Here is a 23,655-nt window from a genome sequence, read left to right on the forward strand (position 1 = left end):
TGGAGCTCTGTTGTAAATTAACCTCATTCACCATGGATGGATCAAGGAACCCAACCTGATTACCATGGCGACGACTCTCGATCCAACACAACCTTAAAATATTTACGTATTAGAACTAATTTAATTAGGAGATATAGTCCAGTCATATCACAAGTATAGAAGGTATGCACTTACAAGGAGTAGCATTTTAGAAGACCAGTGTCCAACTTCCGGATCCTGAAAAGGTCGAAGAGGTCATCAAAGCCTATAGTTATATAGGCAGGCGACGATAGGAACGGCTGGTGGTCGTGATGTCCAACTATGGATGACTCCCTCATTTTCCGCTTGGCATTGCTTAGCTCCATGTATTGCTTATGTAGCTCTCGGCAAGCAATACCCATCACAGCTAACACATTGTCCTCCACCAATGGCATGCCTAGCTCAAATTGGGCTGGCGCCCTCACGACCTTCCCCGATTTGCTCACCGGCATCGACGTCGCAGCCTTGCCCCTTTTTGGCTCCGGCGCCAACTCCCCGACCTTCCCCTTGCCTCGTTCACGCTTCTGGCCCTTGACAAGTGGTGGGGAGCTATCGGCCTTTCTTGTGGTCTTTATTGGAGCCAAGCTTTGAGCTATATCTGCCAAGTCCATATCAGCTCCACCGGGAGAATGAGGTACTGACAATGCCGGTCCACGGGGAGCCTCAATTGATAGCTTAGACTTGGGAGGTGTAAGCTCCGTCGGTCGACTTGGACGAGGAGTCATCTTCACAACTATGTCTTCTTTGGGCCATTGTATGAATGTCTTGCGCGCATCGCCCAAAGTCATGATTTCATCATTTGGGGGCACGGGCAGCGGATAGCCTGACCAGGTGTCCTTTACTGTATCGATGGACACCTTGGCATACCCAGCTAGCAGGTCTGCGCCGTGGACCTTGTCTGTAACCGAGGGCTTGAAAGCCATGCCCTCAGCGACTTCAGGAGCGAAAGTTGGGTGGACTCTCGCTAGTAGGACACACTGTGCTGCGCCCTGCATAAGGTGAAAGTTTGAATTTAATATTGGAATGTGTAAATGTCTTTTATTAGATATGGATCGGATAACAATAATTACCTCGATGTGGTCCACTGCAGCTAGTGGTGCGATCGGGAGACCAGGGGCCGGCACCTCTGTGGATGCACAACTACTCCTATGCTGTGACGGACTCGCGTCGTGTTGTATACGAGGAGTTGGTTGCACAGCAGGTGTTGTGACTCGGGGTATATTCATGTCGGCGAGCACCTTGTTAACCCTTTCTTCCACCCTTGCATTCATGCTAGCTTCTAGTTCTTGAATGACCTCAACCTTAAGTTCGGCCTTCAAACGAGCGTCCCTCTCTTCCTTGGAGACTTTCCGTTTCCTGTATTGGGAGCTGTACTGAGGGAGTCCATGCTTCCAGGGCACATCGCTACCAATTCCCCGAGTTCGGCCAGGATGTTCTTTGGTTCCGAGCGCCTTTGTGAGGATGTCATCTTCGCGCCTCTTCGGCGCGGACTCAACCTCGCTTTGTGAAGCTTGTTCAGCAACCAAGCCCAACTAGAAAAGAAGATAGTCGTTTATACGAACTTGTACTTTATACGAACGGAAATTAGTTAGGTTAAGTAGTGAACTCACCAGTTCCTGATAGACGACGGCATCACTTTTGTTCTCAAATGTGACAGAGCCGTCCGGGTTGACCTTACCCCTTGCCCGCGCCCAGTTGCGAGCTCTTTGTTCAGGGATGTCTGAAAACGGGGCAGGGACATTCGCTGCTGCAGCGGCTGCATCTTCTTGGGCCCATATTGCCTCCTTGCCGATGTACCCTGCGGTGCCCAGCCGATGCGGGTGCTCATTCCGCTGTTGCAGTACGCGATGTGCCTCGCTGGATTCCCTAAACTCTTGGGTGGTCTTGAGAGAGCAGAATTCCTCCCACACCGCTTCGGTTATTTGAGGGTATTCATCGAACGGCGTATGATTGCCGGGCGGGTTGACATACTCGGTGAAGAGCTTCGACTTCCAATTCTTCCAAGCTTTGCCCATCTTTTGTAATGCCTTCCGCTTGAGCCTATCCTTTGCTTCGGCTGGAAATGTGAACCATTTCTCCATTGCCGTCCAAGCTCGCTCTTTCTCGGCTTCTGTGACCTTCCCGATATCTTTATGGAGGATCCCGAAGTTCTCACGTGCCGCTATCCCGCAGCAGTTAGACCATCTTCCAATGACAGTCCTGGGCGCCGTGGGCCTACCACTAGCGTCAACCTGTCTTATAACTTGCACTGTGGTCGGCCATATATTTTGTGACCGCGGATTTCTACTAGACCTACTTGCACTTGTCTCGCCCGACATCGACGTATGTTGTTCCTGCGGCAATTCTGCAGCACAAACAGAAGGCAATATTTGCTAAGGGGTGCTAGCTAAAATTTATGTGGTCATGTGGTGAAAATTTATCCTATAAATTACCATGAATTTCGGGTTGTTGGACCGCCGTTGTCGCGGGATGACCTTCGGCAACTGCCTCTGTGGCTGGGTTTGCTTCTTCCTGGATCCTCGCAGGTGTTGGGGAGGGCGGGTTTGCGCCGGGCGTTGACATGGTTTAACTTTCGCGAAAAAGATTATAAATTTCCTACCATTAGACTAAATAGCATTAGATCCAATGTAATACGGGGTATACTATGAAAGATATGGCCTCAGTTTTGCTGAGAAATATGCATCAATTACAATCATTTGCATGAAGGGATAAAAAGAGGAAATCATAACATCAAAAGAGCAAGTGCAGGAAATCTGTTCTTATGCATAAAAAAAGAACAAGTGTAGAGGTATATAACCAATGAATCAAGCAGAATAAATTTAAAAAACAGCAGCAGCAAGGGTACAGAATTTGCATGATTGACATAAAACAGCAGCAGGAGAAGTATAATAAGGAACACATTGGGCAGCAGCAGCAAGGGTATATAAATCATCAAAGAATGACAGAAAACAAGTGTATATAGTCTCCTCTTATCAATCCAGAAGAAAAGAGCAAGTGCAGAAAATCTGTTCTTATGCATAAAAAAAGAGCAAGTGCAGAAAATCTGTTCTTATGCATAAAAAAAGAACAAGTGTAGAGGTATATAACCAATGAATCAAGCAGAATAAATTTAAAAAACAGCAGCAGCAAGGGTACAGAATTTGCATGATTGACATAAAACAGCAGCAGGAGAAGTATAATAAGGAACACATTGGGCAGCAGCAGCAAGGGTATATAAATCATCAAAGAATGACAGAAAACAAGTGTATATAGTCTCCTCTTATCAATCCAGAAAAAAGAGCAAGTGCAGAAAATCTGTTCTTATGCATAAAAAAAGAACAAGTGTAGATAATTTGTTCTTATTGAGCAATTCATCACTGGCCATTTAACAAGGAACACATTGGGCAGCAGCAACAGGGGCAAAGATACTGCATATATTACACTTGTAAATCATCTAATACAAAAAGACTAATTCATCTAATACTGCATATATTTCATCCACAAATAGTCCAAATTCATCACCTCATATATTTCACATCTCAAATATGCATATATTTCATCAAAAAAAATGAGACAGTACTACTAACTTCATGTAAACAGCAATTCATCCATTCAATTCAATCAAGTGTAGATAATAAAACAGCCCACAATCATTTATGTGGCAGCAGCAGCAAGGGTATATAAATCATGTATATAAACAACAATTCATGCAATTCACCTATTCATAGACAAAAAGGGTATATAAATCAACAAGTTTAGATAATCTGCAAAGTTCCTTAATCATCAAAGAATGACAGAAAACAAAATGCATGGAGAATTTTGGTGTCTAGGTCGGTTCCGTCCATGGACTACACTGACCAATCCACCAAAATTCCCCATGCATTTTGTATTCTGTGATGGTTTGATAACATCGGAACAACATTAAATCTGCGGCCAATCAATCAATTCTTCCATTTGAACTAAATTTCAAACCCTAAACCTAATAAAGTTCCTTAATTATCAAAGAATGACAGAAAACAAAATGCATGAAAAATTTTGGTGACTAGGTCGGTTCCGTCCATGGACTACACTAACCAATCCACCAAAACTCCCCATGCATTTTGTATTTTCCATTTGAACTAAATTTCAAACCCTGTATATGCTTTATTTAATAGTTCTAGCAAAAGGGAACAAAACAACATATAAAGCAGTACACACTCCATGAATGGTTAGATATCTCAAGGTACTTTCTTAAGGACCATAAAATTTCTCTAAATTTGATAGACAACATAAATGAATTATGGATTCAGGAGGCTAGTGCTTAAGTAAATGTATACACATGTTACTCCAGTGCTCTCAGATTTATGGTATCCCTCCGAGTTACCAGAAAAAAGAACACTCCAAAATAAAAAGGATGCAGAAACCAGAGTGATGCGCCTATCTAAAAGAAGTCCTGATATCCCAACCAAATACTAAAAGATATCATCAAGGTGAAAAAAGAGAGAAGGTCATGCTTGTACACAGAAAACTGAAGATGTATAACTCTATCGGATTGGCAGATCACCTTAACTCATAGCTTATCAAAACATGCAACAATCTGAACGGAATGACAAAATTCATCGTTCATCCAAAGTTCATCATTGATTCATCCATTCCATTGCATCATTTATTCATCCTTCCACTGCACCATTCCATTCATGGGCACCAGAGAGAGAGGGGTACCTGGAGAGGAGACGACGAGCAGAGGAGGCGGCACACGGCGACGACGAGTCCCGGCAGGCGCACGGCGCACGGCTTCTCAGCACGGCGGCGCGGCGGCACACGGCGACGACGAGTCCCGGCAGGCGCACGGCTTCTCAGCACGGTGGAGAGGTCGAGGCGGCGGTGGGGAGGGCGGCGTAGAGGGCGGAGATGGCGGTAGAGAGGGCGGCGGAGATGGCGGCGGAGAGGTCGATGGAGATGGACGGCGGCGGTCGAGAGAGTGAGTGAGGCGGCGGCGGTGGAGAGGGCGGCAGAGAGGTCGAGGCGGCGGTGGGGAGGGCGGCGTAGAGGGCGGCGGCAGAGATGGTGGCGGAGAGGTCGAGGTCGAGGCGGTGGAGAGGAGGGCGTAGAGGGTGGCGGAGAGGGCGGCGGATTTGGCGGCGGCGAGGACGGCGGTGGATAGGTCGAGAGAGGCGAGGCGGCGGTCGAGAGAGTGAGTGAGTGAGAGTGGGCGCCGGATCTGGATCGATCTAGAAGATGTCCAACCCTAGGTCAACCCTAGTCAAACTCACCTGTGACGGGCTCCAACTATGTGGCCGTCACAGGTGGCCTCACCTGTGACGGGCGCCAACCGTGGAGCCGTCACAGGTAAGACCACCTGTGACGGGCCCAGCACTCTGGGCCGTCACAGGTGAGGTCACCTGTGACGGCCCTACAGACAGAGCCCGTCACAGGTGAGTTTGCCTAGAGCAATTTTATTTTATTTTATTTCACTTAGTTCTTTTATTTTCCTTAACATATTTTCACATACACTACATATTTTTTTATACTTAATTATTTTATTTCACTAACAGTAGTAATTGCACTTCATTATTATACTACTTTAATTATATTATTTCCAATGCTAATACTTGCTTAATTATTTTATTTCACTTCTAGTGGGTGTTTCACTTAATTATTTTATTTGACTATTTCATAAGCAATATACTATTGATCATTCCGAACATATTAGAGTCATACAGATAACAGACATGTAGACATAAACTACGTACATAAATTACAAAAATAATCCTTCCTCATGGTCGACACGTGCATATTGAACTTCATCTTCTTCCTCCTCCTCTTCTAGAGGTATTTCTTGACCTATGCCATGGACGTGCTGGTTGTAATCATCCTCGTCTGCAATATTGTCCAATCCAACAATTCTCCTTTTCCCTTCACGAACAACATGTAGTTTCTTGTTACACGGGTCAACTATGTATAACACTTGAACAACTTGTTTGGCGAGAACGAACGGTTCATCCTTGTACGCGTTGTTAGCCAAGTTGACAGTGGTGAAAGCTTCATTGTCAACTTTTACATTGCGAAGATCGACCCATCGACAACGAAACAACGGGACTTTGAACTTCAAGTAATCTAGCTCCAATATTTGCTCAACTCTACCATAGTATTGATCACGACGACCACCGTCACTAGCAGCCTCGATGCGTAACCCACTGTTCTGCACTGTGCATTTGCTGTCTTGCTTGACCGTGTGAAAGGTGTATCCATTTATGTCATATCCTTGCCAGGTGGTGGCACTCCATTCAGGACCCTGTGACAACCACTGAAGTGTTTCACTAGGCAAGTTCTGCAACCTGGCAATTCGGTTCTTCAGCCACTCGTTGAAAGAAGACATGTGCTTATTCCTGACCCAACTCTCTGATCGGCCTGGGTTCTCTTGTCGGATAACTGCAAGGTGTTCGTCAACGTACGGCACCACCTCAGTCATATGCTGTAGTACCGTGAAATGAGCTTTATCGTACACCTTACGATCCAACCTAATAGTCTTTCTTCCAACAGTACCAACACCGTCAAGCCTCCCTTCGTGATGAGATCGTGGTAATCCAATTGAAGATGTTTCTGACATGTAGTCCACACAAAATTCGATGGCCTCTTCGGTGGTGTAACTCTCGATGATACTCCCCTCGGGGTGTGAACGGTTCCGTACATAACCCTTAAGGATCCCCAGGTACCTTTCGCAAGGATACATCTGCGTCATGAATGCTGGACCACAGCACTTTGTTTGCCTCACAAGGTGCACCGGAAGATGTTCCATTATGTCAAAGAAAGTTGGAGGAAAGTACATCTCAAGATGACATAGGGTTCTCACAAGTTCTGCCTGTAGTTCATCTAGTCCCTCGGGATCAATGATCTTCTGGCCGATTGCATGGAAGAAGGAACACAACCGCTGGATCGTGTGTCGCACCTTAGGAGGCAAAATATTCCTTATTGCAACGGGCAACAGCTGTGTGATAAGAACGTGGCAATCATGCGACTTCATTCCAACCAACTTAAGATCTTGCAGTGAAACGAGCCTACTGATTCTTGATGAGTAACCAGATGGAACCTTTATACCACTCAAACATGTTAGCAAATCAATCTTCTCTTCTTTCGAGAGAGTGTAGCAGGCTGGAGGAAGGTAAACCCTGCCGGATTCCGTGGTTATGGGATGTAGCTCCGACCGAACACCCATATCTTCCAGATCTCGTCGGGCGTTGAGACCATCCTTTGTAGTACCTGGGTTAAGTAGTAATCCCATTAAACTCTCGCATACATTCTTCTCGACATGCATCAAATCTATGCAGTGGCGAACTTCAAGATCCTTCCAGTATGGTAGTCTCCAGAATATTGACTTCTTTTTCCACATGCTCCTCTCTTTTGTCTTTTGTTTTTCCACATGCTCCTCTGTTTTTTCCTTCGATGTGCTCTTCTCTTTTCGCTTTCCAACTTTCCTCTTTTTTCCAAACTCGTTGGTTATTCCCATCACTAAGTTGTGCACCTCTGTCCCTGTTAGCTCTGTCGGGGGTCCGGCTGTATCTCTGTGTCCATTGAAATTCTTTCTCATATTCCTATACGGGTGATACCTTGGGAGAAATCTCCTGTGACCCATGTAGACCGTCTTGTGTGAATGCTTCAACCATTTGCTTCTTGTTTCCTCCATACACTCCGAACACGCCCATTTCCCTTTCACAGTTTGGCCAGAAAGGTTGCCAAGGGCCGGATAATCGTTGATGGTACAAAACAGCATCGCATGGAGGTTGAAATACTCTTGTGCATATGCGTCCCATGTTCGTGTGCCCTCATTCCATAGCCTTTCGAAGTCATCGATTATCGGTTCAAGGAACACATCGATATCGTTGCCAGGTTGTCTCGGTCCTTGAATGAGCATGGCAAGCATAATGTACTTTCTTTTGAAACACAACCAGGGAGGAAGGTTATAGTTAACAAGCAGAACTGGCCATGTACTGTGACGACTGCTCAAATCACCAAAAGGATTAATGCCGTCCGTACACATTGCGAAACGCATGTTTCTTGGGTCATTTGAGAATTCCTGGTAAATCCTATCGATTGTCCTCCACTGTACTGAATCTGCTGGGTGCCTCAGCATAGTATCGACTTTCCGTTCTTCGGCATGCCAGCGCACAAGCTTAGCTTGTTCCTTGTTCGCAAACATTCTCTTCATGCGCTCCGCAATTGGGAGATACCACACCACCTTTGCTGGGCCTCCCCTCTTTGACTTACTTCCTTCACCTTCACTCTTTGCTCGTTTGTATCTTGATGCCCCACAGATAGGGCAGACATCCAAGTCAGCGTATTCCTTGTAATACAAAATGCAGTCGTTCGGACATGCATGAATTCTTCTGACCTCCAGGCCCAACGGACATAATACTTGCTTCGCTTCATATGTCGTCTGAGGTAAATTGTTCCCCTCTGGCAACAGATCCTTTAACAGCTCAAGGAGTTCTGTAAAACTCTTGTCCGACCAGCCATTACTAGCCTTAAGCTTCATGAGTTCCAACACGCATGACAACTTGCTGTGCTTCGACTTGCATCCATCATACAACGGCATCTGGCAATCTTCCACCAACTTACTAAACTTCTCATAATCTCTGTCGTTGTCCTCTGCGTCTTCAATGTCATGCAACATTGTAGATAGACATTGAGTGTCCAAATCTATGGTCTCTCCACCTAAAGGAGAAGGTACGAACATGCCTTCTCGAGCTGCGGCGGTGTTCTCTACATCCTGATCCAACACTTCTTCAGCTGCGACATCAGGCGCCTCTTGCTCTCCATGCTTGGTCCAGCAGGTATATTTCTTCATGAATCCATTCATTATCAAATGAGCATGCACTTCATCCTTGTCTTCGATCATCTGTTCATTCTTACAGTCCCTACATGGGCACAACATGTGCATGCTCATCCTACTTTTTCTGTCATTATCCGCAAATGTGACAAATTCAGTGACCCCCTCTCTATACTCGGTAGACGAACGATGCGCATAGTACATCCATCTACGATCCATCTGAAATCAACAACATACGAAGAAAAATAAATGATGATCGATATGTTGAGAATGAATGGAGAATAATGTGTTTTTTACCTTGAATTTTAGCAAAAAATCGCCCCCCTTGCCCTCCCAACCGATTTGTGAACAGTACAATGGTCGGGATGGAAAGCAGTTGGCAATTTGGGGGTATTTATAGACCCAACACACCTCAAACGGGTTAGATAAAAAAAGCCCGTCAAAGGTATTGCTCATACCTTTGACGGGCTTCTATTCAACGGCCCGTCACTGGTATCCTCTCACCTGTGACGGGCCAGAAATGAAAGCCGTCACAGGTGGCGGCCCATCACCTCTGACGGCTTCTAATGTATCGGCCCGTCACAGGTGAGGGGATACCAGTGACGGGTTGGAAGAAAAACTCGTCACTGGTATACCTCTGACGGGTTTTCCTTTCGGCCCGTCACAGGTGAGGGGATACCTGTGACGGGCCGCGGCCAGATGCCTCACCGGTGACGGCATCCCGTATAACCCGTCAAAGGTAATGGTCACTACTGACCAATTCGTTTGCCCGTCACAGGTATCCCGTCAGAGGTGTGAGGATCTGGCGTAGTGTTTCCCCACCTATAAATATTCTCTTATGTATTTTTTCTCTTTATAATATAAATTTTAACAGTAGGGGCCGACCCTAATAGCTTACGGAAAAAAATGTGAAAAATGTTTAAGAAGATACACATAGTAGAGAAATTAAGATGTATTTTTTATGTTAAATGTATGCATGAGTGCCACCATAGATCCTCCCTTGTAATACATTGACTCCAAACTAGATACAGCATTCTTAAATCGATTTTATTTTATTTTACATAATGTCTATGTATATATTAATAAACTGCTTTCTATTGATTTATAATATATATATATATATGTTTTGTGAATGGAGAACTTGCTTTGTGTCGCTTTAACTAATTTGATGTAGATGACGAGTGATCAATACATCATGCTGCGAGATGTGCAAGGTGCACCATCGACAAAAACTAGTGATACACAGAACTGGCTCCACATGAAACATTGCATCCTTAAAGTGCTACGGAGTATATTCGTTCAGGGCATCAAATTGATAGATGAACAATGATATTGCATATATTCTTTGGAATAATGAGTGTTTGCTCCATAATTCCACATTCTATCCGTGTGTGTGAGTCTGTGGGAGGGAGAAGATTTCATTCTAATAATTGAGAGGAAGAGGGGCATTGCAATTATGGGTCAATGATAGCATAATATTCTTATATAAGTCGACGAGTTATTTAAAGCCCATGACATAATAGTGGCACGCAGGATTTCTAGAATGGGGATAGTCAACCATTGTCCTCTACGAAAACTGACAATCTGAAATATTGATATCTCATCCTACTCCACATGGTGCATTTTTTTTGGAAATTATGAATAATTAAGAAAGAAAATCTTTTGTCCCCTTTGGAAACATATATTATGCGCTAGTCACAACTATCTGTTTCCATTTTGTTCTATCCCACAGGAACTTCAACTCTACCGTCTTCCGCATTTTTTTTTAATTGCATTATATTGATCCACGCCTTAAATTGAGTCACAAGCCCCTTAGGCATTGCTGCAAGATTAATGGAGACGGCTAGAGTCATTAAATTTAATATATATTTAAATTTAATGAATGGAGTAGGGAAGGGTTCAATATCTATTTTGAGCATAGGTCAGACATTTTCGCCAACAAATTAATGATAGGTGTGTCTATTATACGTTGTATATACTGAAATTTTGGCAAAAAGAAATTGTGAATACAAATGATAGGTCCTCCCATGATATAGCCATACACTATAGGCTTCCCTGTACTAGTGCTTTTGACTGTGCACATATCATTTATTGGACCTGTCCTACATCCACCCATTATGTTGCTATAAACAACAAGTGGTACAAATTTTGTACTCCCTCCGTATTTTAATGTATGACGACGTTGACTTTTCGACCTACGTTTGACCATTCGCCATATTCAAAAATTTTATGCAAATATGAAAATATTTATGTCATGCTTAAAGACTATTTGATGATGAATCAAGTCACGATAAAATAAATAATAATTACATAAATTTTTTGAATAAGACGAATGGTCAAACGTTGGACAAAAAGTCAACGGCGTCATACATTAAAATATGGAGGGAGTATGAAGTCTAAACATAATATGGCTATATGCATCCTTATTTGGTGCAGAGGCCAGTAATTATAGATTTCTTGTAAAAAAACACCATATATATATATATAGAACTAAAGAAACTAATCCCAATTTACTAACACACGTAAGAAAATGGAAACGAATGGCCAGTTTTTTTTTTCATAATTCTAAGCACTGACTTTTGGTTATTCATTTTCACATATATATGGTCCACTAGACCACTACGGCTCCATTAACACACAACACCAGACGCAGATATATGCGGAATTCATCAACGTTTGTATTGAGATGGACATGCTGGTCCATTTAGTATAAATTAAAGGGAAAGGCAGGCAGTTTGCATATCATCCATGTGTGCACAACTCAAAGATCAGTAGAGAGATATGTCGAAGCTCTCAAGGCAGTCTCTTTTTCTCACCTTTCTTCTGCAGTTCTTGCTGCAATTGCCATGGTCATCGCATGCTCTTAAGCAGGGCGAACCACCCACGAAGGTATAGCAAGTCGCCATCTCCTTTTTCATGCGATCACCACGCATATATCATGTTTCTAACTGGAGTTTTCTTATTGGTCGTTAAGAAGTTACCGGAGGCTCTACAGTAGAATTAGAATAGTACTAAAAACTTTGTACTAAAAATCATGCATCTTGGTATCTCCTCAAACACTGTAAAAATGCTCTCATATACTCCCTCCGTTTCAAAATGTTTGACACCATTGACTTTTTAATACGTGTTTGACCATTTGTCTTATTCAAAAAATTTAATTATTTATTTATTCTTTTCATATCATTTGATTCATTGTTAAATATACTTTCATGTACACATATAGTTTGACATATTTCATAAATTTTTTGAATAAAACGAACGGTCAAACATGTGCTAAAAAGTCAACGGTGTCAAACATTTTGAAACGGAGGGAGTATCATTGAGTTAATATATAGCTACGACTACGTGCTGGTAATAACTATTTATAGAGAGGTGCTTGCTTGGCTGATTGATGAATTATACTATATTTGAAGCTATACATTGTCTACCTTGGGGAGAGAAGACACGATGATGCTGATCTCGTCACTGATTCCCACCATGACATGCTTGCCTCTGTTTTGGGAAGGTAAGAATGCACATTCTCTGTCTGTCCTTTTGCAAATTCTTTTCATTTTTAACTGATGATACTACCTACTAGCAAGTAAGTTAATATTATCCATGTCCAAGTAACAGGTCAACAGTTGGATCACTATCTCTGCTCACTGCAAGCGGGATGCATGGATCTAATCATCTAATTACAAATTTGTGTATTGCAAAATGTGATATGGAATGATTTTTTCAATGATAATATATATAGTTGTGAAAAGTTACAACGTTTCTTTATGATTAAATGGATTGCCTCTTATATGCAAAAGCTTACTAATAGCCAATAACAGAAACATAGCAACCGATCGACACAAACATTATGAATTCGAAAGAGACAAATATGGATGTATATCATTAAGAAAAGATGCAAAAATAATATCTTTGATGATAATATAAAACCTTAATTGAAAACGTACACAAATGTAGCAACTAACAAATGTAGCAACTAATAGACAAATAAGGGAAAACAACATTGCTTTAATGGAAACTTGGAATGTGAAGCAGGAGTAAATTAGACTGAAAAGGGCAATTGAGTGCATAATTTCTCTGATAGTTGGTTGCATATACACATCAGTAAAATTAGCGACCGTAAGGGGTATTCCAGTTTCTAGTAGTGTATATGCGTGTGCCTCTTCATGTGATGAAAAAAAATCACCACACAAAATGTTTAGCAGGTAATATGTGCAGGAGAACTACATGCTCATGTGTATATATGCGTTGATTGACAAAAATATAGAGAGTAGGATTTGATCTATCACTAAATACATTACTACGTACATATATCTAGGGATAAAAATGGTCGGAAAAAAGCCTGGGTAAAATTAGTAAAAATCAGGAACATAGTTGGTCGATCGATAATTACCACACAAACACCATTTTCACCCCTACTACTGTGAATTAATTAATTGGAGTAATATTAAAATAATACATGGTTACTTGTTTGAAGCAAGGAGGCGGCTCTTGAGTCCATCGTATACAGCTATAGGTACAGTTTCTCTGGCTTTGCTGCAAGGCTCACAAAAGCACAAGCGAGCATCATCCGAGGTAATTAATTAATTAATTAATCTTTTCCTTTTAGAGATAAAAAAAGTAAGGACATGTGTGTGTATGTCTATATATACTCTGACAATTCTAATTGCAATTAATATTCTAGGGTTGCCTGATGTGGTCAGCGTGAGAGAGAACCATATCCATCAATTGCATACCAGTCGAAGCTGGGATTTCCTTGGAATGGACTACAGGCAACCAAATGGCCTGCTTGCCAAAGCTAACTACGGGGAAGATATTATTATTGGTGTGTTAGACACAGGTAATTAAAACATTAATACTTGCACGCCTAAATAACATGTTCCAGTTTGAACTCCAAGTTCAATATTATACCATGCAATCAGAGATACTCCCTACGGTGAATGTCACCCCCTGAAAATTTCCTAATTATAAATTGTTAAGGAAAAGAAATTTTTAGAAAGTATTTAATAATTAAAGAAAGTGCTTGAATAAAAACCAATGAAAATTTGATAATTCTAAACTGCTTAGTTTAAAATAAAAAGAAATAATATGCATAGATTTGTCTTAATAACTAGAAAAATACCCCGCGCGTTGCAGCGGGAACTTATGAAAATGTAAGATGGCTTATTAACTAAATTACAGAAGAAAAATACTAATGTGCTAAAAATAACTATATATGTTTTTAAATATATGACACATTTGACTTTTTATATGCGTTTCACTACTCATTTTATTCAATTTGTTTGTGCAAACGTATTAAAATATAAGTCATGCTTACAAAACATTTAATGATAAATCAAGCCATAAAAAATAAATAATAACTACGTAATTTTTTAATAAAACAAATAACCAAACATATTTAAAAAGTCAACAGCGTCGTATATTAAAAAAAAAGTACGGTCTGGCAATTGCTCTTTGACGTAGATGCTAGTTTGTTGTGAATGTGCTGCATGAATATCCAAATAGTTGATGCTCTCATGCTCTGTTCTAAACATTAAACATATATTGACTCAAGATTAAATATGGTGCTTGTATCTCTCAGTTCGATGATTTGCCTATAGCATTATCTAAAAATATTAGACAAAGCCTAACACATATTCATCCGAAGAGAATGTGTTATATAGCAAAAGCACGCAAAATAACGGTCACTTTGTATTATCATTTGCATCGAAGTGTCAGTGTTAACAAAATCTATGGAATCAGACGATACATTTAAGAAATAATATAGCAACACGTGGCACATATATGAATGTAATTTAATACTAATGGCCTGATTTACATGTTGATGCGTAGACGTAATTATCCCAAAGTGAGATTCTAGGGAAAGCAGAAATTTCATGAAGCCAGGCAAGGAGTTACCTTTAGTAGTCCTTTTCCCTTTGTTTGAAGAGCTCTTCTAAAACAGGGAAGATGATAAAGTATGTCTATTTTATCAAATAGGACTTGAAGAAAATGAGAACATGGATAGACCTATATTACGCTTACCATGTCTAAAACAATGCAAAATTAATAAACAAAGAGATTAGTAGAACTATCCTTTATGGGCTTTTTTCTCATGCTCGAGAGTTCACCATTCAATCTTGAATCGAGAAGATTTCTGCATTCATCTGAAGAGTGTTAGCGAGGGGAAACATATCCCGAAGGAAACCAAGATTAGGAGTAGAAAGGAGAACGATCGGAAGAGGCAAAGGAAAAGCAAGAAAAGAGGAAACAAATGCTACCAGTTGATTCTGTGAACACATCAGACATTAAGAAGTAATCATAGTGGGTAATAAAACTGGCAGTTTCGAAAGATAAAGCGCTTGGGAGACGTGGAGGTACTCAAGTAGAGCTAGATGTTTTTGCTGCAGATCCTAATCAGTGAAAATCTAAGACATCCATTGCAAATCTAATGGTCAGACTAATTTAGAGTGACGTGGCAAGCTGTGAGATGAGAGAATTAGAGTTATTGGGGATGAATTGTATAGGTATATAGGATACTGGGGTGGAAATTCTTGGAGACTAACACTGGTTAGCCCTCTCTAGCTTTTCAAAAATTATAATAATAGAATAATTTTAAAACAGCCCTACACTTATTAATATTCCAAGTTTTTCTGCAAGCTCCATCGTTGATACAGTACTACCATAAAATCATAAATACTAGATTTGATAAGATTAATAATTCTAATATGAGCAACTTTTATGTTAAACTAGAAAGCTAGCCCATGCATTCGCGCGAACATGTGCCGCACACTAAGTTTGAGACACTTACATCAACAAAATATTAACCGGAGAACATCTGGCACGATTTCTCCATATATTGTTTTAGTTGGTATATTATATCATATTTAACTAATATCTATTAGTTATATTCTTCTTTATCATTTGAAACAAAGGTAGACTTATTTTCTTTAGAAAGCATGTCAACGAAAGTAAAAGTAAGGTGTTTTTCTTTTTTAATTGCATATATATTATCATAGTTTATTAAAGGATGAATTGGGTGGAATACGAAGCTCAATGTATGGATTTATATAGACTAATACGATTCATGTAGTTTGAGAGGCGATCCATCTATGAACATTTCATGTAGAGTAGGGGAGAGGCTCCACGGAGCCTAACATGAATACGATAACAATGAAATATAATTGCGCAGTAATATTTTTGAAATATGTTGTACCATGAGTACACGCTTATTTTTTTATATAAGTTACGAATAATGGTTCCACTGGTTTAAAAGGCATTAGAGTATTCCAGAAATGTAGCTCAAAAACTATAGTTGTTTCAATATAAAAAATTGTTGCGATATGAGCGTACCTTAAATAGTTAGATTTCTCGTGGGGGAATCAGCCCACAAGGTTCAAGTCCAAGACTTGACACGGATGCTCGCATTTACAGCTAATTATTCTTTCAGTGATAGGCGACATACCCGTCGATAGCGAGGCACCCGTGCTAACTTCGTTAATCTAAAAATATGTCAGTCCAGTCTTTCGGAGGAGCCCATAAGGGTGAGTGTGCGCGTGTTGTGAGCGCCTTTGTTTGCACTATGCTTCTCAAAAAATATCTAACATTATTGATTGTTTCTCTTTTAGTTGAATAGCTAAACAATAGGCAGGGGCCGACCAGTGTTGTGTGCATGTGAGCGCGAGGATTAGGTGGAGATTTTATTATTTTTTTCTAAATGATTTAAGTGAAAGCCGATGTTGAGGTGTTTCATTTCTCTAAGTATTTCTAAGAATCTTTCTTTTTTTTGGACGTGACAGATGGCGGCTTAAGATTTTTCAAAAAATAGATTTAATAGTTAAAAATAATGGATATGTCAATTTAATTGATTTTGTTTAGAATTTGAGGACATGATCCACGGTGGCTTATGAGCACTCTAGAAGGTGTTTGGTTGATTTTTGTTATGTACAATTTTTTGGTATAACGTAATACATATTTTCAATTAATTTTTCATTGTTATTAAGTTACCATGCAAACTATATGGTCTACGTTCAAATGATGTTTTCAAATTTTATATAGTAAAGTATAGCTAATGTGATCTTGATTTATTTATTTTATAATAAATAAAACAATAGCCATGACTATTATTATATTATGTAACATAAAAAAGATAGAAGAGGAGATAATTGAATAGGAGATGAGAGGATGGGAGGGTCAGAGGTATACATAAGGGCATCCACAATGTATGCCATAAGGAGGGTCTTAAGCCTCTAGGGTGTGTATTATACACTGTGGGAGTAGTCCTTATATGAATACTTTGCTTGAGGTAGCCGTATGCATAAGGACCGGCCATAAGCACACCACAAGCAATAAAAAAATCGCACGCTCTCTCTCACTGCTGCTTTCTCTCTGAATCTGTTTCTTACCACCATGGGAGAAAAGGGAAGAAGAATGGAAGCCTCGACATAGAAAGGGGAAGAAAGCAGGGATCACCTGCATGGAGTTGCGGTCGCCGCCACCACTGCCAGATCAACTGGGACAACCGCCGCCCTCACCGGTTCCGCCCGCCAGGGCCACCGTGAGTGTTGTCGCCAAAATCGGCCCCCGCCGATGAGCGCCGTTGTCGGCGCTGAATCCACCTGCGACCGCCATCGCAACCGTCATCGCCGAAGCCGTGTCCGCTGGCGACCGCCTCCACCGCTACTAGAACCACCCGCGACCGCTACCACCCTCACTGGATCCACTCGCATGAGATGGCATCGTTGCTAAGCACTGCCCTACCGGATCCACCCCCTAGTAGCATCGTTGCCGCCGGATCTCCCCACCGAATCTGGGAGCACTGCCGCCGTCGCTTGATCCTCTCGCGCTAGCCACTGCCGTCGCCTGCTCCTCTTGCGTGGAAGAGAATCGGAGGGGGATTTGAGGAGATGAGGAAAAAATTCACTGGAAGGGAAGGGAAGGGGTAGTTGAGGAGTAGTACAAATGTTTTATTTAGGTGGGACCCACTCTAATGCCTTCTTTGTCACACATACACTGCAGTAGGTGCTATTATATAAAGGCTGGTCCCACATGGGCCAACCATATGATACAAGTGGGTCTTATACATTGCTCATGTCCTAAGACTAGAGAATGAGTGGATGTTATTGTTTTTAAGATAGATCGAATGAGTCCTAGTTTTGAGTTATCTATTTTTATAAATACCTTTAATCTTAGATCTAATAGAAAATACTTTGGGTGTTGTATTTTCTACTTAAACTACTTAAATTATTTCAAATTGTTCTAATTTAAGTGCATGTTATTAATCAGAAGGTTTAAAAATCTATTTGATTTGTTCTTAAAAATGCATGGATCGGTGAACATAGTAGCTAGCCCGTAGAATATATATGACCCAACGTAATGAATCTCTTTAGTAATATAGTTAATTTGGATCTTAAATTTAAAATTTTATTATAGTAAATAATCTAATGGTGTGCACCAATACAAAAAAATAGCTAAATGATTCAGACAATATAGTTGTTTAAAATGTGTTATCATAAAATATTTTTTCCATCTAACTAAAAGAGGAAAATAGGAGAGAAAGGAAGTAGGTGGGGAGGTACATACTGGATGGGAGGGGGTGGGATATGCAGGACTTTTTTTTGTTTTTATCCTTTTCATTTGATAAATAAATCTAATGATAGAAAATAATGGGTCCACCTTATATTAGTGAAAATCGACTAGATTTTTTGTTTATTCTCAGAAATTTTGTTATTTTTATAATTTATTAGAAATGTGGTGGTGTAGAAGCATTTGTAGGAGTGTAATTAGGTGGTGGCTTGAGAGCGTTAATATGATGTTTAATGGATTTTTAGTACATAATAGATAGATGCAAGCTACTTATGACTGAAGGGAGTAATAATGTAGAGGTTGGATGGTGGAGTTGTCGGTTCCTGACTCCATTCATCTTAAATACTAACTATTTAGTACTCACGTTAAGCAAACACAAATGGTTCCTAGTATTGTTACAGACGTTAGTATATTTATTCACAATCCATATGTACTAGTTTATATCGTGTGTCTGTCATTTGTATTACGCTTCTGCAGCCAAATGGACTCAACTGTAGAGACAGTGGTGGTAAAGTCTATTAGTAATTCCCCACTCTACATCATCACTTTAACCTTACTTTTTTGGGTTAACTGGTTAGCAGAGGTAAATTAATAATATGCCTTGTAAAATAACATTTAGAATTTCAATCAATATGCTCTTATCCCGTAGGTATCACGCCTGAGTCACCAAGCTTCGCTGATGATGGATATGGTCCCCCTCCATCCAAATGGAAAGGAATTTGCCAAGTCGGTCCCTCGTTCGAAGCCAAAAGTTGCAACCGAAAACTTATCGGTGCACGGTGGTATATCGATGACGATACTCTAAGCAGCATGAGCAAGAATGAAATTCTATCTCCTAGGGACGTGGAAGGCCACGGCACGCACACGGCCTCGACAGCCGGTGGCAACATCGTCCACAATGCTAGCATTCTTGGTCTAGCTACTGGAACAGTTCGGGGTGGCGCGCCCCGTGCACGAGTAGCCATGTACAAGATTTGTTGGTCCGGCAGCGGCTGCTCCGCTGCCGTCCAGTTGAAAGCCTTGGACGATGCTGTCTACGATGGCGTCGATGTGTTATCACTTTCTCTTGGTAGTCCATTGGAAGATCTAGGCACCTTGCACGTCGTTGCCAAAGGAATCCCAGTTGTATACTCTGCTGGGAACGATGGACCCGTTGCTCAGACAGTGGAGAACTCATCACCATGGCTGTTAACGGTTGCTGCAGCCACCATGGATCGATCCTTCCCTGTGGTTATCACCTTGGGCGATAATCATAAGTTTGTGGTATATATATATTATGTGCAGTTCATTCATTCTGACTTAAATTGGATATATATCCCAGATGTGTGAACTTAATGATCTAATCAATTTTCACTAATGTGTGGTGATTCTTGCAGGCACAATCCTTTGTCCTTTCACGGCAAACGACAAGTCAGTTCAGTGAGATACAAGTTTTCGAGCGTGACGAGTAAGTGTAGTAAATCAAATAACTAAAATCTAAAGCTAGTAAGGTAATTAAAATAAGTGCTAGCGAGCTACCTAGCACCAACTGATCAGTATCATGTACAACGGTGTCTAATAACGGGCTCTCTTCGTTGTCATGCAAGTAAATTTGATGACGTGGAAGAAAGAGAGGGAAGGAATGAGAAACATCGTTGCTACGCATGACAATGGCTCAGAGTCGACTCTTAGCATTTATTAACGGAAAATTTGTTGCATGAGAGTGAAGAAAAGGAAAGAAGTATAATTAAAAATATATTTAGTGCATTAATGATTTAGAAATCTCATTGTCTCTACTATTGTAGAAGGATAGTCTCTAGTGACATTAATTAACATAGAGAGCTCATATTAGACTCTACTTTTGTACATGTCCTCATAAGTGGTCATCTGTTCCTGCCCTGCAGCTGCAATGCCGACAATATCAACAGCACAGTGAAGGGGAAGACGGTCTTCTGCTTCGGGACAAAGTTGGATCCGGAGCCAGACATCAACAGCATCATCAAGGTGACGGGTGAGAAAGGAGGAACAGGGGTGATCATGCCAAAGTACAACACCGACACGCTACTGCAGGACGGCCCCCTCACTTTGCCTATTCCCTTTGTCGTAGTTGACTACGAGATCGCCTACAGGATATACCAGTACTACACCAAGTAGGTGGTAACTTAATTAGAGAAAGAATTAAACTACATATATACTGAATATATTTTTGGATCATTAGATTGATTATACCACATTCTTCTTGAGAAAATATACTCCATGCCATCAAGTTTGCGCTAGTTCAATAATTTACCTTTGACTTTCTCTTTTTTATAATGTACCATTGAACTCATCAATTCCTTCTACAATATGCCATTGGATCATTTACTTTTTCAAAAATTACCCCAAATACCCTTACGTATAAGAAACAATTGATTGACTGGATAGAAGTTTTAAAAAGATATGAAATTCTTTGTGTAGTCTCCTTACATGATATATAAGCAGATTTTTTTACATTAAAAACACCAAACAAAAAATATTCTATGTAGGATGTAGCATATAAGTTATATTTTATAAAAACTATAGTGCAAGAATCTTGGAATTTATGTACAATTTTTTTATGTTGTGTAAGGAGGCTAAAAAAATTTGAAATTTTCTAAATCTTCTAAATGATTAATCAATTGCAATCTTATATATTTGTATTGGCATTTTTGAAAAAAGAACACTTGGCCCAATTGTATATTGTAGAATTATGGCTAAACTCAATGGTATATAATAGAAAGATACAATATTAATGACATATCATTGAACCGATGCAAGCTTAATGGCATAAAGTTGACTTTCCTTCTTCTAACTATTTAGTTTAGGTTGTGCACTTGAATAATTAATTGCCTTTACTTCTAGCCATGCACTGATTAGCAATCATTCTTCTTTTTTGTCAACAAATACAATACAATAACAGTGAAAATGATGGCACCGCAAAAGTGAAGATATCATTAACCCAAACAACGATTGGAAAAGTAACTGCCCCTAAAGTAGCAGCTTTCTCATCGAGGGGGCCCAGTTCTATCTATCCTGGGGTTATCAAGGTAAAATTAGTTACAGTATGTACTGATAATTAATGAAGGTTCATATACAGAATTGCCTGTACTCAAGGCAATCGACAAATACTTTATCACAACATCTACGTTCATATTAGGGCTCAATAATGCATATTTGTTTTTCTTGAATCTGAAAATTAATTAATATTTGTCGGAATCATATATATTACGTTCATTTATAGCTCAGTATATATAGCTAAAGGCTTCGACGGACATGCTAAAGAGAGCAGTCAAAACAATACAAATGTGTGCAAAATTAAGTTGCTGACAACATAGGCACATAACTTTGCTGATCAACATAGTTTTCTAAATTCTAACATCATTATCTTGGAAAGGCTGGCTGCTGCAAGATCACTATTTGTAGTTCAGCTCAATTAATTAAGACAGAAATAATGTAAAAGTAAGCCAGTTTTATTTCTCTTACCAGCTAATATTCGCTAGGAATAAATAACTGTAGGTATATATCCAAATCAGAACTATCATAATTGTTATTAAGAACAAGTTGATTATGTTATTGTTTGAACTGTTTTCCCATTGCTCACAATATTCTGTAATCATAACATGGATGACGTTCTCTCAAATTGCAGCCTGATATTGCTGCCGTAGGTGTTACGATTTTAGCGGCTGCCCCAAAGAATGTTATTGATTTAGGTATCCCATACCATTTCGAGTCTGGAACATCGATGGCTTGCCCCCATGTGAGTGGTATCGTTGCTATACTCAAATCACTGCATCCTGAATGGTCACCTGCTGCCCTCAAATCCGCAATCATGACTACAGGTAACTATTTTTCTTTTCATAAACAACAGATTTAGTTTGGAGAACACAACTTAATTTTGCGCTAATACTTCATCATTTTAAATGGACCTTATTTATTTTTGGCGGGGAGGAGAACTTTGATTGGTCAATACCCAAAAGAATAGTACATTCAAACTGCATTAATTGTTGAATAGTCTCACATTAGTTATTGAAGGACAAGGGACCTAATATATAAGTGGGGAGCCCCTCACCTCATTGGCTAGTTTTTGGTGAAAAGGTCTCTCTACGATCCAACATTAACTTCATTATCAATGAACTTAAATGACCAAACCAGAGCAATATGTTGCTATCCCAGAGCAACCAGCACATGCTAACGGGGTCAATACTACATTTTGTTTTCTGAACCGTTAGCCTTCTTGCAAGCAAATATATGCATTTGATGTACAGATTGAGTTCGTAACGTTCTGGTCATTATATTTCTTCACATCCAGCACTTACCTATGACAACGATGGGATGCCGATACAAGCTAATGGAAGAGTTCAAAAGATTGCGGATCCTTTTGATTATGGAGCAGGGTTTATTAATCCGAATATGGCAGCTGATCCAGGGCTCATCTACGACATCTCTGCATCCGATTATCTCAAGTTCTTCAATTGCATGGGAGGACTAGGCTCAGGGGACAACTGCACCACAGTGAAAGGATCACTTGCTGACCTAAACCTCCCGTCCATCTCCATCCCCAACCTCAAGACAATCCAAGTCGCGACACGCACCGTCACTAACGTTGGCCAGGCCAATGCCGTGTACAAGGCATTCCTCCAACCCCCCGTCGGCATCGAGATGGCTGTTGAGCCGCCAATGTTGGTGTTCTCTAAGGATAGAAAGGTGCAGAGCTTCAAGGTGACCTTTAAAGTGACGAGGAGGCCAATTCAGGGAGACTATAGGTTTGGAAGCTTGGCTTGGCACGATGGTGGTAACCATTGGGTTCGGATCCCCATTGCAGTTCGCATCGTGATTGAAGAGATCTACTCAAAGATCTCCTAATTAATGTGATCGAGATATGCTAGTAGCTACTTATAATAATTCTAGTTGATCAATGTCGACTGATATTGTATAAATGAAGGACCAATCCATATGCTTCACATGCAGATGTTATATACGTTTCTGCAATGTAGCTTCAAGAAGTATTTTACGCAATCTTATGTTATATGTTTGTTCTGATTAATAACAGAGTTTGTATTTTCTAGCTAAAGCCATAGTGAAAACTTATTATTTATATGTTTGAAATAATAAAAAATATAAAAATGACGTACATGCATGTCAACCCACTGTGTTTTTATATGCATGACTTTGGATTTGTTCTAGTATTGCTTTCATCCTCTGCACTGACCAGGGTGTACAAAACCATATTTGAGCATTTTTGAAGCCTGGTGGGTAGACTTATGCACTGAAGAATCCACCACCACCATTAGTGCTCC

At 40.4% G+C, this 23,655-nt stretch overlaps 1 protein-coding gene across 1 annotated transcript; it reads left to right on the forward strand.

Moving 5' to 3' along the window:
• The first annotated feature begins 11,441 nt into the window (after positions 1 to 11,441).
• LOC4334975 (subtilisin-like protease SBT3.9) lies at positions 11,442 to 23,429 on the forward strand. Its single transcript, XM_015779568.3, has 10 exons — positions 11,442 to 11,692; positions 12,217 to 12,308; positions 13,275 to 13,372; positions 13,482 to 13,637; positions 19,011 to 19,624; positions 19,738 to 19,808; positions 20,245 to 20,490; positions 21,279 to 21,405; positions 22,005 to 22,197; positions 22,668 to 23,429. Exons 1-10 carry the CDS (start codon positions 11,585 to 11,587, stop codon positions 23,219 to 23,221), a joined length of 2,259 nt encoding a protein of 752 aa, XP_015635054.1. The 5' UTR covers positions 11,442 to 11,584; the 3' UTR covers positions 23,222 to 23,429.
• The last annotated feature ends 226 nt before the right edge of the window (positions 23,430 to 23,655 follow it).

The sequence above is a fragment of the Oryza sativa genome, chromosome 4 (assembly GCF_034140825.1).
Source record: "Oryza sativa Japonica Group chromosome 4, ASM3414082v1".
NCBI classification, from domain to species: domain Eukaryota; kingdom Viridiplantae; phylum Streptophyta; class Magnoliopsida; order Poales; family Poaceae; genus Oryza; species Oryza sativa.

Bases quoted from the DNA above. Each gene is read 5' to 3' on its own strand.
- LOC4334975 (XM_015779568.3), top strand. From the start codon at position 11,585: ATGTCGAAGCTCTCAAGGCAGTCTCTTTTTCTCACCTTTCTTCTGCAG. The intron at 13,373-13,481 runs GTAATTAATTAA...TTAATATTCTAG, and splicing joins ACAAGCGAGCATCATCCGAG to GGTTGCCTGATGTGGTCAGC. The intron at 20,491-21,278 runs GTAGGTGGTAAC...ATACAATAACAG, and splicing joins ATATACCAGTACTACACCAA to TGAAAATGATGGCACCGCAA.